A 14,142-nucleotide genomic window follows, 5' to 3' on the forward strand; every position below is an offset into this window, starting at 1 on the left:
GTGTTATGTTGTCATTTTATTCCTAGCACTCATCTGTGGAGGAGAATTGAGGACATTATTTTCTCTCTCTGAGTTTAAGCAGAAATGTCTTATTGAAGGAAGGAGAAAAACTACGCTTCAGAACTAGAGAGGAGAGTCTCATTGTACAAAAGGGGGAAAAATGAAGGATTTTGATCAGGGGTTCAAAAAAATGCTTGACTTATTTATTTTTTATCATTTAAGCTGGTTTCTTGCTGGGCCTTTTTATTGAATAATTGAAAAAAAATTGTGTGGGGAAGGAACTTTTTCATCAAAGACAAAAGATAGGAAAAAATACATGTACTATGGAAATGTAGATAGGAAGTTTTATCTTTCTGTACGTTCATGATTGCCTACATTTCCCATTATACTTATAGTTGAAATGCTCCGAAAAACAATATCAAGCCCTGAGGAAAGAGCTAAAGAATAAAACATAACTTCCTGTGTTCCTTTAACTCCTCTCTCTCTCTCTCTCTCTCTCTCTCTCTCTCTCTCTCTCTCTCTCTCTCCCCTTCCCTTCCTTCCTCCCTCCATCTCTCTCTTTCTCTCTCAGGTATATACACCCACAAACTCAAAGTCCATTCCACTTTAGAACAGTTAAAAACAAAAAATAAATTAGTTTAATGAGCATTGAATTTTGGGGCCATGTTGGCATTTTTGAAAGCTGCTTTCAGATAGCTCCCCTTTACCTTTGGGAGATCCATCCCACGACTCCCAGTGGATGCCTGAAGCCATGGATTGTACTGAACCCTGTGTATACTATATTTTTTCCTATGCATACATACTCATGATAAATTTGAATTTATAAATGAAGCACAGTAAGAGATTAACAAAAATAAAAACATAATACGTAGAAGACTTATAACCTTATACTGTAACAAGTTATGTGAATGTGGCCTCTCTTTCTCTCTGATAACCAGTCTGATAACCTAGGTGGCTACTATGTGACTAAACAGCGGGCAGCTCATACGCAGCCCGGATAAACTAGGTAAACAGATGATTCACGTCCTGGGTGGGACCGAGCAGGATGGCATAAGATTTCATCATGCTACTCAGAAGAGTTCAAGATGTAAAACTTATGAATTGTTTATTTCTGCAATTTTCCATTTCATATTTTCAGACCGCAGTTGACCGTGAGTAACTGAAACCAGAGAAAGAAAACTCACCGATAAGGGGGGAAGGCGAGGGGACCACTGCATTAATCATCTCGTTAGATTGCGCGTTGTGGAGGAAGATCGCTGGAGTAATGATGGAAGCAAAGTGAGCATTCTGCATGTGGCAGTCTTCCCGAAGACATCAGATTGGAGGCGATCTGTGTCTTGATCCTTTAGCATCTTCTACAGAGCAGTCAGTTTATGATAGTCCGAGGTGTTGCTCTTTTCTTTCTGGTGGCATCTTGCAAGTTTTAATATTTGCTTTGTCTTCTTTTTTTCCACCAACCTGACTGAGGTGTATCACTGTCTCAGAGGAAGTCAGATGTCATCATGCAGCCATGTGATAAGAGTGTTTTAAACACTGAAGGTTTTTGAAGTTTTCAGATTCTAGCTACAAATTTGGAATTTTCCCCTTTACCAGAGAGCTTTCAATATTCCTTGATCACATATCTAAAAATTAAAGCAAAAGTAGAATTTGAAGTTTGCCTAACATGTTATCTCCACTAGCCTATATGGTTGCACATAAGGAGGGACCTTCAGTAAGACTACTGAAATCACATGTCCAAATGAGTGTTGTATGTTCATTTATTTAACCCTCAGTTATTGACTTAACCATTGTACTAGGAATAGAAATCAGGAGCTCACATGCTTGTGAAGGAGATAGACTTGTAAAGAAATCATCATAAATAGTATGATACGGGTTACAATGGGAGTGATAGGTACCCTGGGAAGGACTTGCTGATTCCTAGGGAGGTTGACAATCCTATATAATAAAGAGCTAATATGCTAATTAGACCAAATGGTGGCACGACCTTCCAGAAAGACCAGTGGGCGGGGCTGTGGGGCTGTGAGGGCCGAGGCAGCAGAAACTGGGAGGGCCTAGGCATCCAGGGCTGCTAGGGCTGAGCCCCTTGCACGAATTTTGTGCATCGGGCCGCTAGTCTATATATATAAAAGGCTAATATGCAAAGTGTCCCCCCAGGAGTTCGACTGGGAGACCAGGAGTTCGATCGCTCACTATGATGTGTGCTGACCACCAGGGGATGGAGTGGAATGAAGGAAGGCCCCGGCCAGCAGCCAGAAGGCCCAGATTGGCCCTGATCTCTGGCCAGGTCTAGGGACCCTACCCATGCACGAATTTCGTGCACCAGGCCTCTAGTTGACAAATATCTCACAAGGAACTTATAGAACATACAATGTAGCTTTAATTTCTTTCTCCTGCAGCAGTCCTGCATTCATCTCACAGCCTTGGCCTTAGGGCATTAACGTTTCTCCTTGGAGCTGATTTAGAATGTATTTTTTTCACACCCCATCTTTCTTTACATTTCAACAGGTTTTTGCTTTTCTATGCATCTCTAATGGATATTTTTCTCCAGTTGTTAAAATTAGAACCAGTTAATGAGCAATTCAGTTAGCCTTACTGCTTTTTAGTTGTTTTATGATTTTGACCCCAAACTAAACTTACATAACTGTTCACTCTGAATTCTTCACACTCGGCTCTGGATGACTTTTAGTAATTTTCTGATGTCAAACCACCTTCAAATGGAAACTCTTACTGTCATTGGAGAGACTGAAAGAAAAGGGACCCATGCTGCAAGGTAATTTCCAAGAGAGTTATATAAATGCCTCGAATCATAGCAAGATTATTGGAATGTTTACATCCTCTCAAGGCAACATCTTAGAAAATGCAATTCACCTGAGTCATGTTACAAGTTACATTTTCTTAGAATAGTCAGGTAATAGTGTGTTTTTACACCTTACATTTACTTTATGCTTAATTGTCAAAAGAGTGATAGCCCTGATTTCTATGAACAATTTCTAATTATTTTTAGGTGCTTTTCCTGTCCTTTAGTGTTCTTTTTCACTGGAGCACCTATCATGTGTTCTGTAAGCACTGGTACTTGTTATCAACTGGCTTTCAGATAATCCTGCTTAAGTGACTGGCTGATGACAGCTTTCAAGATATCACCTCTTCAAGTTATATTTCTATTTATGGAGGATTCTGGGAGAACAAAAAAACCCTGATATGAGGCTTCCTAATGAAGGGATTTATATGAGACATTATCCAGGATGCAGAGGAAATATTTGGAGACAAAGTAATCCTGGTTGACTTTTCTTTCTACCATTCTTGGTCTCTTCATCTCTTAAAGGTGTCACTTCACAATGGTATTCCTTATTTAGTGCCAATGCCAGCTGTTAGGGTTAATTACTCAAATATATATATATATATATATATATATACATTTCTTCTAGAGATAATTTTTTAAATCCTAGAATAAATTTCTATCTGTAAGCCCCTCACCACTAGGAAATAACACAGGCTGATAACCCTAACCTAGATGATTAAAAAAAATAGATTAAAAATTATAGTTCTAGCCCTAGCTGGTTTGGCTCAGTGGATAGAGTGTCGGCCTGAGGACTGAAGGGTCCTGGGTTCAATTCTGGTCAAGGGTACATGCCTGGGTTGTGGGCTCAATTCCCAGTAGGGGGTGTGCAGGAGGCAGCCTATCAATGATTCTCTCTTATCACTGATGTTTCTATCTCTCTCTCCCTTCCTCTCTAAAATCAATAAAAATATATTAAAAAAATTATAGTTCTATCATTTCTGAAAAGTATTAGAGAGAAGCAGCAGACAGAAGGACCACATTTTAAAAATGCCCTTGTCCAGCCTCATAGTAATAGACTCTAAAAGGAGGTTACTTCCTGTGAGAACAACCGGATTGATTTTCTGGGAATTAGCTTCATGTCGGAGGCCTGTGACATGAAGGAGTGCAGAGGAGTAGATAATTCTGGATTGGGTGTCACAGTGCAGCTCGCAATCCTACCCTTAATATTTTGGCATCTGTTTCCTAGTGTTTTATGCTGCCAACTTTTTATTCACCCGAGGCCTTATTTTCTGTAACTATTCTTGAAATATATCCCATTTACTTTGTATAAAATCTTGCAGAACCTGTATAATTCTCTCAGGGCAGTGGTTTGAGCTACTACATTGGTTGGGATAGTCTATCAAGAGTATATTTACACCAGGGAATATTAGTGGTTTGTTTTGGCAATATTACCAGCAATTATTCACAGGAATTGGAAATTGACTTGATGCAAAAACATTCCAGCTGATGGAGGAGAAGAATTATTTTTCCCCCTTTTTTCCCCTCCCTCCCTCCCTCCCTTCTTTTTTTACTCTCCCTTTCTTTCTTTTACAAGTTTTTCATTGGGTCGATTCTAGTGAATCATAAATAGATGTTTATTGCAGTGGGCTTTTGAAGATTTAGTAATCCAGGTCATTTTACCATTGGTATCCATGGTGAATTATTTCACGAATCAGAATAGAGCAATGTAATTAATCATTTGAACAAGATTTATGATGTGTCTTAGTACTTAAAGTATTTCAATGCATTTTTGAGTTATTCTCCATTATGGCAATTTATATTATGGTTTTTAAAATGTGTTGGCTAAAAGCATCTGCGTAATGATACAATGTTGTAATATGCTTTATATGGTTAACGTTGAACTGCGTTTAAGAAAAGGGAGGCATTGTGGTACTATACAAGCAGAAGACTAATTAATGTCCACTAGAAATTTGGCTTACACATCTAATCATAAATTTCCAGGTGTCTTCCTGGCCTGGTTTTAATCTTGTATTAGTTTCCTATTGCCCTTGTAACAAATACAGAACATAGTGGTTTAAACAACAAACCTTAATTTCGTCATAAGCTCTGATGGTCAGAAGTCTGAATTGGGTCTCATCGGCCTATAAGTAATGTGTCGGCAAGACTATGTTTCCTTTTGGAGGGTCCCGGGGAGCATCTCCTTGCTTGCCTTTTCCAGCTTCCAGAGCTGCTTGCATTCTTTGGCTCTTGACCCCCTTTCATCTTCAAAGTCACCAATGGCTGGTAGAGTCTTTTTCATATCTGATTCTGACCACTTCTGCCTCTTTCACACATTTAAGGACACTGTGATGACATGGGGCCCACTTGGATATATATAATCCAGGAAAATCTCCTTATTTTAAGATCAGTTCATTAAAAACTTTAATTCCATCTGTGATTTTAACTCACTTTTGCCATGTAAGGTAACACATTTACAGATTTCCAGGATTAGAATGTGGGGGCTAGTATTCTGCTCACTGTAGGTGTGATAGGCAAACATTCTAAAAATTCAATAACGACATTTTATAAACCACAGAATATTATTTGGGCAGTCTTTTTTTTTTTTCCCCCTGTGTAATCTCAACATTTTCTTTTAACTTCAAATAGATATTTTATTTTTACCTATACTATATCTTACCTTTCCCTGAAAATAATTTATTTGTATTTAATGTAAGGATTAAAAAAGCTGAAGTGATCAGGTTGCTGTTTTTGTTTGTTTGATTTTTTTGTTTGTTTCTGTAAAATAAAAGGTCTCTCCCTAGCCAGTTTGGCTCAGTGGACTGAAGGCTCCCGGGTTCAATTCCAGTCAAGGGCACATACCTGAGTTTCCAGCTCCATCCCCAGCAGGGGGTGTGCAGGAGGCAGCTGCTCAATGATTCTCTCTTGTCATTGACATTTCTCTCTCTCTCTCTCCCTCTCCCTTCCTCTCTGAAATAAAGTAAAATATATATCTTAAATATTTTGAGATGTGCCCAGTAATATGATTGTCAATTTAGTGATTTCATTCTTAACTTTAATAGGAGCATAAGACTGGAGCAATTTTTACAAACTATTTATTTATTAAACTCATTAAATGCCCATTATGTACAAATACTATGTTGTTTTTAGACAGGGTCTGGCCAACTTGCTCAACCAGAGGCAATGAGGGTGTGAGACTAGCCTTGAGGTAGGGTAGATATTATTCCTCTTTGGGCTTCAGCATCCTGGGCAGATCCTGGGACACAGAAAACCTCAATAAAGGATGGTATCTTTCTTCCCTAGGACTTGGCTTGACAATGATGTGGCCAGAGGGACAGCACAATGGCAGGGCTCCCTGGAAGGCAGGAAGATGTAATTGCATCTGGCACCAGTTATAATTCCCCTATCTCTAACTGCCACAGCTTATCCCATACTAATCATGATTGGACTAGTATTTATCAACAGAGGAAAAAGTATGCTTTGATTTAGAAAAGACTACTCAGTCATAGCTCAGTCAATGCATTCAGCTTACTCTGATATATATATTTTCTTTGGAGAGAGTGAATCCCAGGTAGTGTGCCCCTCCAAAAGAAAGAAAAAGAAATGTTGACACTGGATTAAAGATTTGGTCTCACCAATTCTCACCTGTCAATGTGTGCCAACATCCTAGTGGAGACATTACCTGTTGCTTTTCTGATCTCTGAACTTCTCACCATACACTTATTCTGACATCCATGAGTTTTTGAAAGTCTGAAAGCAGATTATGTCTCTGTACCAATAAGCAACTTTTAATAGGTCCAAATTTTCTACAATAAATGTGGTGGCAATCAGAATAGTGGAAAGATAGAAGCCGTCTCTGAAAAACTGAAATGCATTACGTATCTTTCTTAATTTAACATAAAATGATTAAATACATGAGAATGACTGGAATTTTTTTTTATTTTAGTCCTGGTGATCATTTTTGTAGAAGAGGTTCAGAATATATTATCTTTGAAAAGGATTGCAATTATCAATACAACATGCCTGCAACATTATTCTTCTAAGGGGCAAAAAAGATAATAGATGACTATATTATGCACATTTAATATACAATCATGATTCGGTCAGCGATGGACCACATATATAATGTGGTTTCCATAAGATTATAATGGAGCTGAAAAAGTGACATCAGAGCACGACACATTTTGTGTTTGTGGTAATGCTGGTGTAAACAAACCCATTGCACTGCCAATTATATAAAAGTAAAGCACATAAAATTATGTACAATACATAACACCTGATCATGATAACAAATGACTATGTTAATGGTTTCTGTATTTACTATACTATAGTGTTTCTATTCTTATACTTACAAAGAAAAAAATTGCTGTAAGCCACTATCCTGTGTTATGGCAGCAACAGCCTCATATATCTCCTATTTAATGTGTCTCTTGATTGCATCATTTTCTCTTGTGCGTGACTTAATCTCATATTGTGCTGTTCATCATGGCCACCACACAAACAAATTTTACTGCTAATATTGCCAGTAAGAGGCCATGTCCAGTGATTGACCTGGAAATAAAACGAAAGGTGACTAAGGACTACGAAGGTAGAAGATCCGTGATGGTGATTGCTCACCAGCCAGGCATGTCTCATTCCACTAGAGCCACATCTTGAAAAATAAGAACAAAGTGATGAAAGCTGTTAAAGGATCTGTGTCCTTCAAGGCAAGGAGACGAGCAAAAATTTGACAAAGACCCCCCATCAGACATGGGAAAATGTACCACTCACAACACCAAGACGATCACAGCCAGAAACACGCACGTTTGTTTGAGAAGTTAACAGGAAAGGCCAGACTCAGCTAAGGTGTTGAATTTACTGCAAGCTCTGGGTGCTTTAAATGACTCAAGAATCATTATTCATTGCATAACATGCAAGTGAGTGGGGAGTCGTGAGTGCTGATGTGAAGGCAGCTGAAGAATTTTTGGAAACTCTAGATAAGCTTATTGTGGAGGAAAGTTACTTGCAGAGCAAATGTTCACTATGGATAAAATGTCCCTATTCTGGAAGTGGATGCCAGAAAGGACTTTCATCCATAAAGAGGCTGAGTCGATGCCAGGGGTCAAAGCTTTTAAAGAGAGGATAACTATCTTCCTTGGAGGTGATGTTGTAGGTTACAAATTGAAACCGTTTGAAATCTGGTACAGTGAGAACTCCAAGGCCTTCAAACATAGCAGTAAGCACACAGGCCAGTGGGCCACAGGAGTCATAGGAAGTCATGAATGTCAAGAGGGCTCCTCTTCCAAGATGCTCTCCTGGATTGCTTTGCCAACAAGATGGAAAAGTACTATTTGGAGAATGACATACCTTTCAAAATGTTGCTTATTGTTGCTAATGCTCCTGACATCCTCCTTTTAATGGTGATGTTCAGCCCAATGGTAAATTAGTTTTGCTCTCCAAACACCCCCTCTTTGATCCAAGCAAAGGATCTAGGAGTTATGGCAGCTTTTAAGGCCTGTAACCTGAGGAGGACCTTTGCCCAGTCGACTATTGCCACCGAGGAAGACACTGATGCAATTCTGGAAGGATTACAACATCTCTTACTGTATGAAGAACCTTGCTTGGGCTTTGGGTAATATAACCAAGGACTGTATGAATGGCATCTGGAAGAAGACACTCAGTGTGTTTGTCCATGGCTTTAAAGGGTTTGCCAAGGATGAGGAGGTTGCAAAAATCAGCAAGACTGTGATTGAGATGGCAAGCAACTTCCACTTGTGTGTGGAGGAGGGTGACATTGAGAAGCTCCCAGAAATAGTTCCTGAGCAGCTGAGCGATAAAGAGTAGTTGGAACTGGAATAGGAGTGCATCACTGAAGAAGAGGCAGAGAAAAGGGAACCGCAGGAGAAGAAAGAGAAGAACCCCCAAGAAACTTCATCGTGAAGGGTTTAGCAGAAGCTTCTGCAGACCTCAGTAATATCCTTTAAAAGTTTTAAAAAAACAAGATCCCCCCCAACCCCCCCCCCCCCACACACACCAAATGGTTTTCATTAATAAAGGGTAATGTTCCTGGTGTATTATCTACTTACAAGCAAATGGATGATGAAAGAAGACACAAAACAAACCAAGCAAACCATCATAAACGCATTTCTGAAAAGAATGATGCCTCCTTCAGAGCAGCCTCAGGCAGGTCCTGCAGCAGGGGTCCCAGAGGAAGGCATGCTGTCACAGGAGAGGACAGCTCCGTGGTTTGCGGTGTTATTGCCCCGAGACCTTTCAGTGGGACATGATGTGGAGGTGGGAGACAGTGGTATTGATCGCCCTGATCCGCTGTAGGCCTGGGCTGATGTGTGTGTTTGTGTCTTCGTCTTCAACAAAAAAGTTTAAAAAGTAAAAATAATAAAACATTCTTTAAAATAGGAAAAATAGCTTCTAGAATAAAGGGTATAAAGAAAGAAAATATTTTTGTGCAGCTGTACAAGGTGTGCTTTAAGAAGTGTTACTTACAAAAGGGTCAAAAGTTAAAAGTTTTTGAAGTAAAATGGTATAGTAAACTAAGCTTACTTTATTATTAAAGAAAGGAAAATGTTTTTTATGAATTTAGTGTAGACTAAGTGTACAGTGTTTGTGAAGTTTACAGCAGTGCACAGTAATGTCCTAGTCCTTAGCATTCACTCACTCACTAACTCCCCCAGAGCAACTTCCTGTCCTGCAAGCTCCATTCATGACTAGTTCCCTATACAGGTGTTCATTTTTTAACCTTTATACTGTATTCATAGTATACCGTGTCTATGTTTAGATATATTTAGACACACAAATGCTTACCATGTGTTGCAATTGCCTATAGTAGTTATTACAGTAGCATGCTGTACAGGTTTGTATTCTAGGAGCAATTGGCTATACCTTACATCATAGGTATATAGTATGTGTGCTCAACGGAATCACCTACCAACACATTTCTCAGAAAGTATCTTGCACCCCTGTGGTTAAGCAGTGCATGACTGTAATGCCCAGAGAACTCCATTATGACTTTTCCATTTCATATGAAGCTCAATAGCTCTGATGATGAAACACTGGCCTTTAGGCCAATAGTAATATAAGGAAGTTTAGTTCAATAAATGTTTACAAAAGCCGGTATGAAATGAGATTATGACTTGGATAGAAAAAATGCTGTAGGTAACACAATTGCTCTATAGGATTTTGAGGTCCAGGTTTATTAGTTACTTTATGTATGGGTTTCATTTTCTCATCTGTACAAATAAGTATTCTAATAATATCTTTTTATAGCATTATGGAGCTCAGATGAGATTAAATAGGTGAAAGTAATCTGTAAATTATAAATTGCTGTGCTCAGGTTATTTATATCTACGAGGTAGATGCCATGGATGCTGCAAAGCAGGGCAGCCCCTCATAACATAGAAATATGGTGCCGGATGTCAGTAATGCCAAGGTACAGGGCTCTGCCCTATGGTGAGGAACAGCCAGTTTGTTCCACCCTGAGGCTAAATATGACAGAGAGAGAGAGAAGTTAATGGAATGAAAAAGGGAAGCATTTGGTGAGGGCTGGCCCCAAGTTGCTCTGTAAGCTGGGAATCAAGGAATAAATACTCTGACCTTTTGCTTCCTCTCTTTTTAGTTAGGCCAGGAATTCCCATTGGCCAAACTGAGCTGTAAGGCAGAGAGAAAGGGATCCACAGAAATGTAATCTATATTGGCCATCCTCCTGGGTATAGAATATGATCACAATGGATAAGGATGACAGTGGACAGGATAGGTATGCGCGTGGGGGGGGGGGGTGGGGGCGGGGGAGGGGAGGGTGAGAAATAGAAAATATTCAAAGCCAACCATGAATCACTGCTTAAATTAGCATTCAACTCTCTGCGTCCATGAGAAAATGATATCTGTGGATCTGCTTATGTATATACAGAGGGAAAAGTCAACACAGGGTATAAATTTGAAGAGAGAAAAAGTCAGAACTACATCTGTAAATTCATTCCTCTTCAGAGATATTTTGTGTTTGTTCGCCATATTAATATATAGTAAGTATCTGCTTCTGCTGTTTTCTACTATATGCCTTTATCCACTTATGTTCATTCATTAATTTACCAAGTTATCGAGAGGGGGCTGCATGCCAGGCACTGGTCCAAGCATAGAAAATACAAAGAAAAAAAAAGATATGAAACGGTTCCCATCCTGGAAGCAGCTTTGGATGTAGTCGGAGAGATGGCCATATAAGCAAACGGCCTCAACACTTGGAGCATTTATGGGCAAGCTAATGTGGGAGGAAAGGGAGACGCTAATGTTTTAGGGGATGCAGAAAGACCTTGCAAAGTAGGTAACCTTGACAGTCTTCAAGGACAAGCAGGTGCTTTCTGCACAGGAAAACAGGAGGAGTTAAGTACAACATTTAGAGATGCCTTTTGTGATGGAATGGAAACTGAATGGTACAGTAAAGGTAGAGTTTCCACTTCTAAGGACTATGTGTGTCATGTTAAGATATTAGAACTGTCACTTCAAAGTAGTCGAGAATCATTGGATGTACGGGTGGTCTGGAGCAAAATGACAATTTTTTAAAATTTCCAACCTCTATATCCTTGTGAGGTATGTTCCATTCATAATTTTGTCTTTACATCCAAACATTTTTAAATGATTTCTTAAAATTAATTTTATACAGATTCAATTATTTCTGAGTGAGTGTCATTTAGTGAAGATTTTACTGAGGCATTTTGATATTCAAAAGTGATAACATTTAATGAATATCCTTTGCTAGGCTGTTCTGATTAGAGTGCTAAAGGATTAATGATCTCAGAAATATTTTGAGACTAAGAGTCTCTCTTCTGTTTTTCAGCGATAAACATTCCTTAAAATCTCACACACATCCTGGGAAATATTTCCTATATTATTATCTTTTAGAAAGTTGTGAAATAATCATAGTAGGGGGGCAGAATTAAAGAAAGTTTGTAAGCTCTATAATTGGGACTCAAGTTTTATATTATGTGGATGCTCCTACACTGGACATATTTAAATATGAATGCATATATATCTTGCTTGGTCCCTATGAAATCTATTAATGAATGTGCCCCCCCTCAGAACTAAGCACTGTGCTCTGTAGGTGCTTAATACTAATGTTTTTGAATTGGCATAGTAGACTTCATCTAGACAATTATATTTTTTAAAGAGCTTCAATTCAGTATTTTTATGTCACAACAGTACATTTTTTTTTCACCAGGTATTTACTGGTATTTCTCCCATTTGTCCGAACAAATATTTGGAGAGCAAAATTAAGAGAAATACTTTTGCCACCTAATTTCCTTTCTACCCACTACCATTTTTAAAATGTGATTTCCCCTTATTTTCAAATAGTAAACCTGTGGCCATAGGGTTTTTGAGAGTAGAATATGGTTTGTTCTCTAATTCATATTAGAGAGGAAATCGAAATAACACGATTGTCTTTGAGGATGAAGTTTGTCTAGGTACTTTCTACTCTTACCATGTGTTACAATTGCCGGTAGTAGTTATTACAGGAATAAGCTGTACAGGTTTGTGGCCTAGGAACAATGGGCTGTACCTTACATCATAGGCATATAGTATGTTTGTTCAGCTACGTTTTTATCTTGTGTGGTTTTTTTTTTCTTTTTGTACTGGTTGACTTTCTTAGCCTAACAAAACAAGGCCACCGATTTTTCCAACATCAGCAGATCAAGAGATTGATGCAACAGCAACTACTTGCTGTCTCTTTAGTTTTGAACCTGAAACTTAAAGGAAAATTTAATTATAATTGGATAGTTAGCCTCAATATTGCCTCTTTTCAAAATAAATGTTCAAAGCTACCTTTTGAGGTGAATGTGAAGAATGTTAAAACACAAGTAAGCATTAGATGTGGACTCCTTTGCTACCGCCTCTTCTTGCAAACCTTACTGAGTCATTGTTTTGTAGTGAAGGTCAGACTCTGGGTGGACTGTTCAGAAACTGGTCACCGAACTTTGACCCAGATGTTGACACAACCAGTCCCTTGTCTTCCTCTAAACTTGTTTTGGAGTAAAAAAGTACCTGGAAAGAAATAGGACAAATTTTGTGAATCAAAGTCTTTGCCCCACCTACACTGTTGATATTTAATTCAATGGTAACTCATTCTTCAAGGGTAAGTAAATGAGATGTTACTGTAACCCAATGAAAAATATTAGGCTTCCAAATGGGAGCATTTGAACTTGGTGTCATGGATTTTGGGAAGTTGTGAAAGGAATAAGAAGGATTTGATTCCAGGAACCTTTGATTTAACTATATTAATGGAAGTGGAAGAGTTTTCAGCTGACTGGTATGGAAGATAAAATACCATAAATGTCAGCATCGAGCCTGGGCACCTCTTTAAGTCATTGTAAACAATTATGGTCACTCTAAAAGATAAAGTCAGAGTGTTTCTCTTAACTCTTCCATACAGAGGGTTTTTTGATGTTTTTTGTTTTTTGTTTTTTTTAATTTCTGGTACATATCTCATTTCCCTTCAACTATTTTTAACTGTAAAGAGAGAGATAACCTTTACAACTCTCTCTTTTATTGATAAGGAAACAAAATGAAAATCTCTCAGTTTATACACAGTTTCTGTACTATGTGAACAGCATATTTTTCTGAGCGGTAATATGGTGAAACTAGCAAGAACACGAAATCTGTTTTCACATGAATTACAAATTTTGCTAAGTTGATGCGTGAGGGTGCATTGTAGGTGACTTTGCCGCATTTGTTCAGGCAGGCACCTAGGCCGGTGAGACGAGCAGCAGAAGACCTTGCAGTGGTTCATGTGCCGTTGACCTACAGATTTGGGGCACAAGGCTCTAAATTAGAGCTGGGCTTCCACAGCCATCATCTTTTTTTGTCTCTGTAGAGAACAAATCGATTCTTCTATCATTCAACAAATTAAACACCCACACTCTTGGGAGTTCTCATGTTGCTTACATTCTCATTTGGAATGAAGCCATAAAAATTATTACTTACGTAACACATTTTTAAAAATGGTGATGTAGCCTCTTCCAAGTAATCCTCCCAAAGAAGTAGTACTTTCAGATTTCATTGCACAGATACATAAGGACGTGCATGGGAAAAGATACATCATCATATCTGTAATTTGAAACAAGGTATGAATTATATTTGACTACTAGGAAATTTACTGGTAAAACCTTGATTTTTACCCAACAGTGTTACTGATAATAGAAACTACCAAAAATAACAGCACTGTGTGCTTCTGAAATACGTTTTCATAAGAGACATTGAATCTCTGTACACAGGCTTGTCAAAATGGAGTCGATGTTAACTTAAATTTGCATCACCTCAAAGCAGTTAGCCCCTCTTACTTACTCAGAGCCATCAAGATTAGCTACACACACTGGGCTGTTTTG

At 38.5% G+C, this 14,142-nt stretch overlaps 1 protein-coding gene across 5 annotated transcripts in view; it reads left to right on the plus strand.

Moving 5' to 3' along the window:
* The window catches only part of PCDH7 (protocadherin 7), a 429,980-nt gene that overhangs the window by 21,778 nt on the left and 394,060 nt on the right, over positions 1-14,142 (plus strand). Inside the window, exon 2 of one of the 5 annotated variants that reach the window (XM_036330864.1) lies at positions 1,139-2,074. The exons of the other annotated variants lie outside the window; for them this stretch is intronic. Coding sequence (XP_036186757.1) covers positions 1,139-1,159 — 21 coding nt within the window. The 3' untranslated portion in view covers positions 1,160-2,074. Of the gene's footprint in view, positions 1-1,138; positions 2,075-14,142 lie in introns of those variants that run through there. 5 annotated transcript variants of the gene reach the window in all.

Source organism: Myotis myotis, unplaced genomic scaffold (genome assembly GCF_014108235.1).
Source record: "Myotis myotis isolate mMyoMyo1 unplaced genomic scaffold, mMyoMyo1.p scaffold_m19_p_1, whole genome shotgun sequence".
In the NCBI taxonomy this organism is placed as follows: Eukaryota; Metazoa; Chordata; class Mammalia; order Chiroptera; family Vespertilionidae; genus Myotis; species Myotis myotis.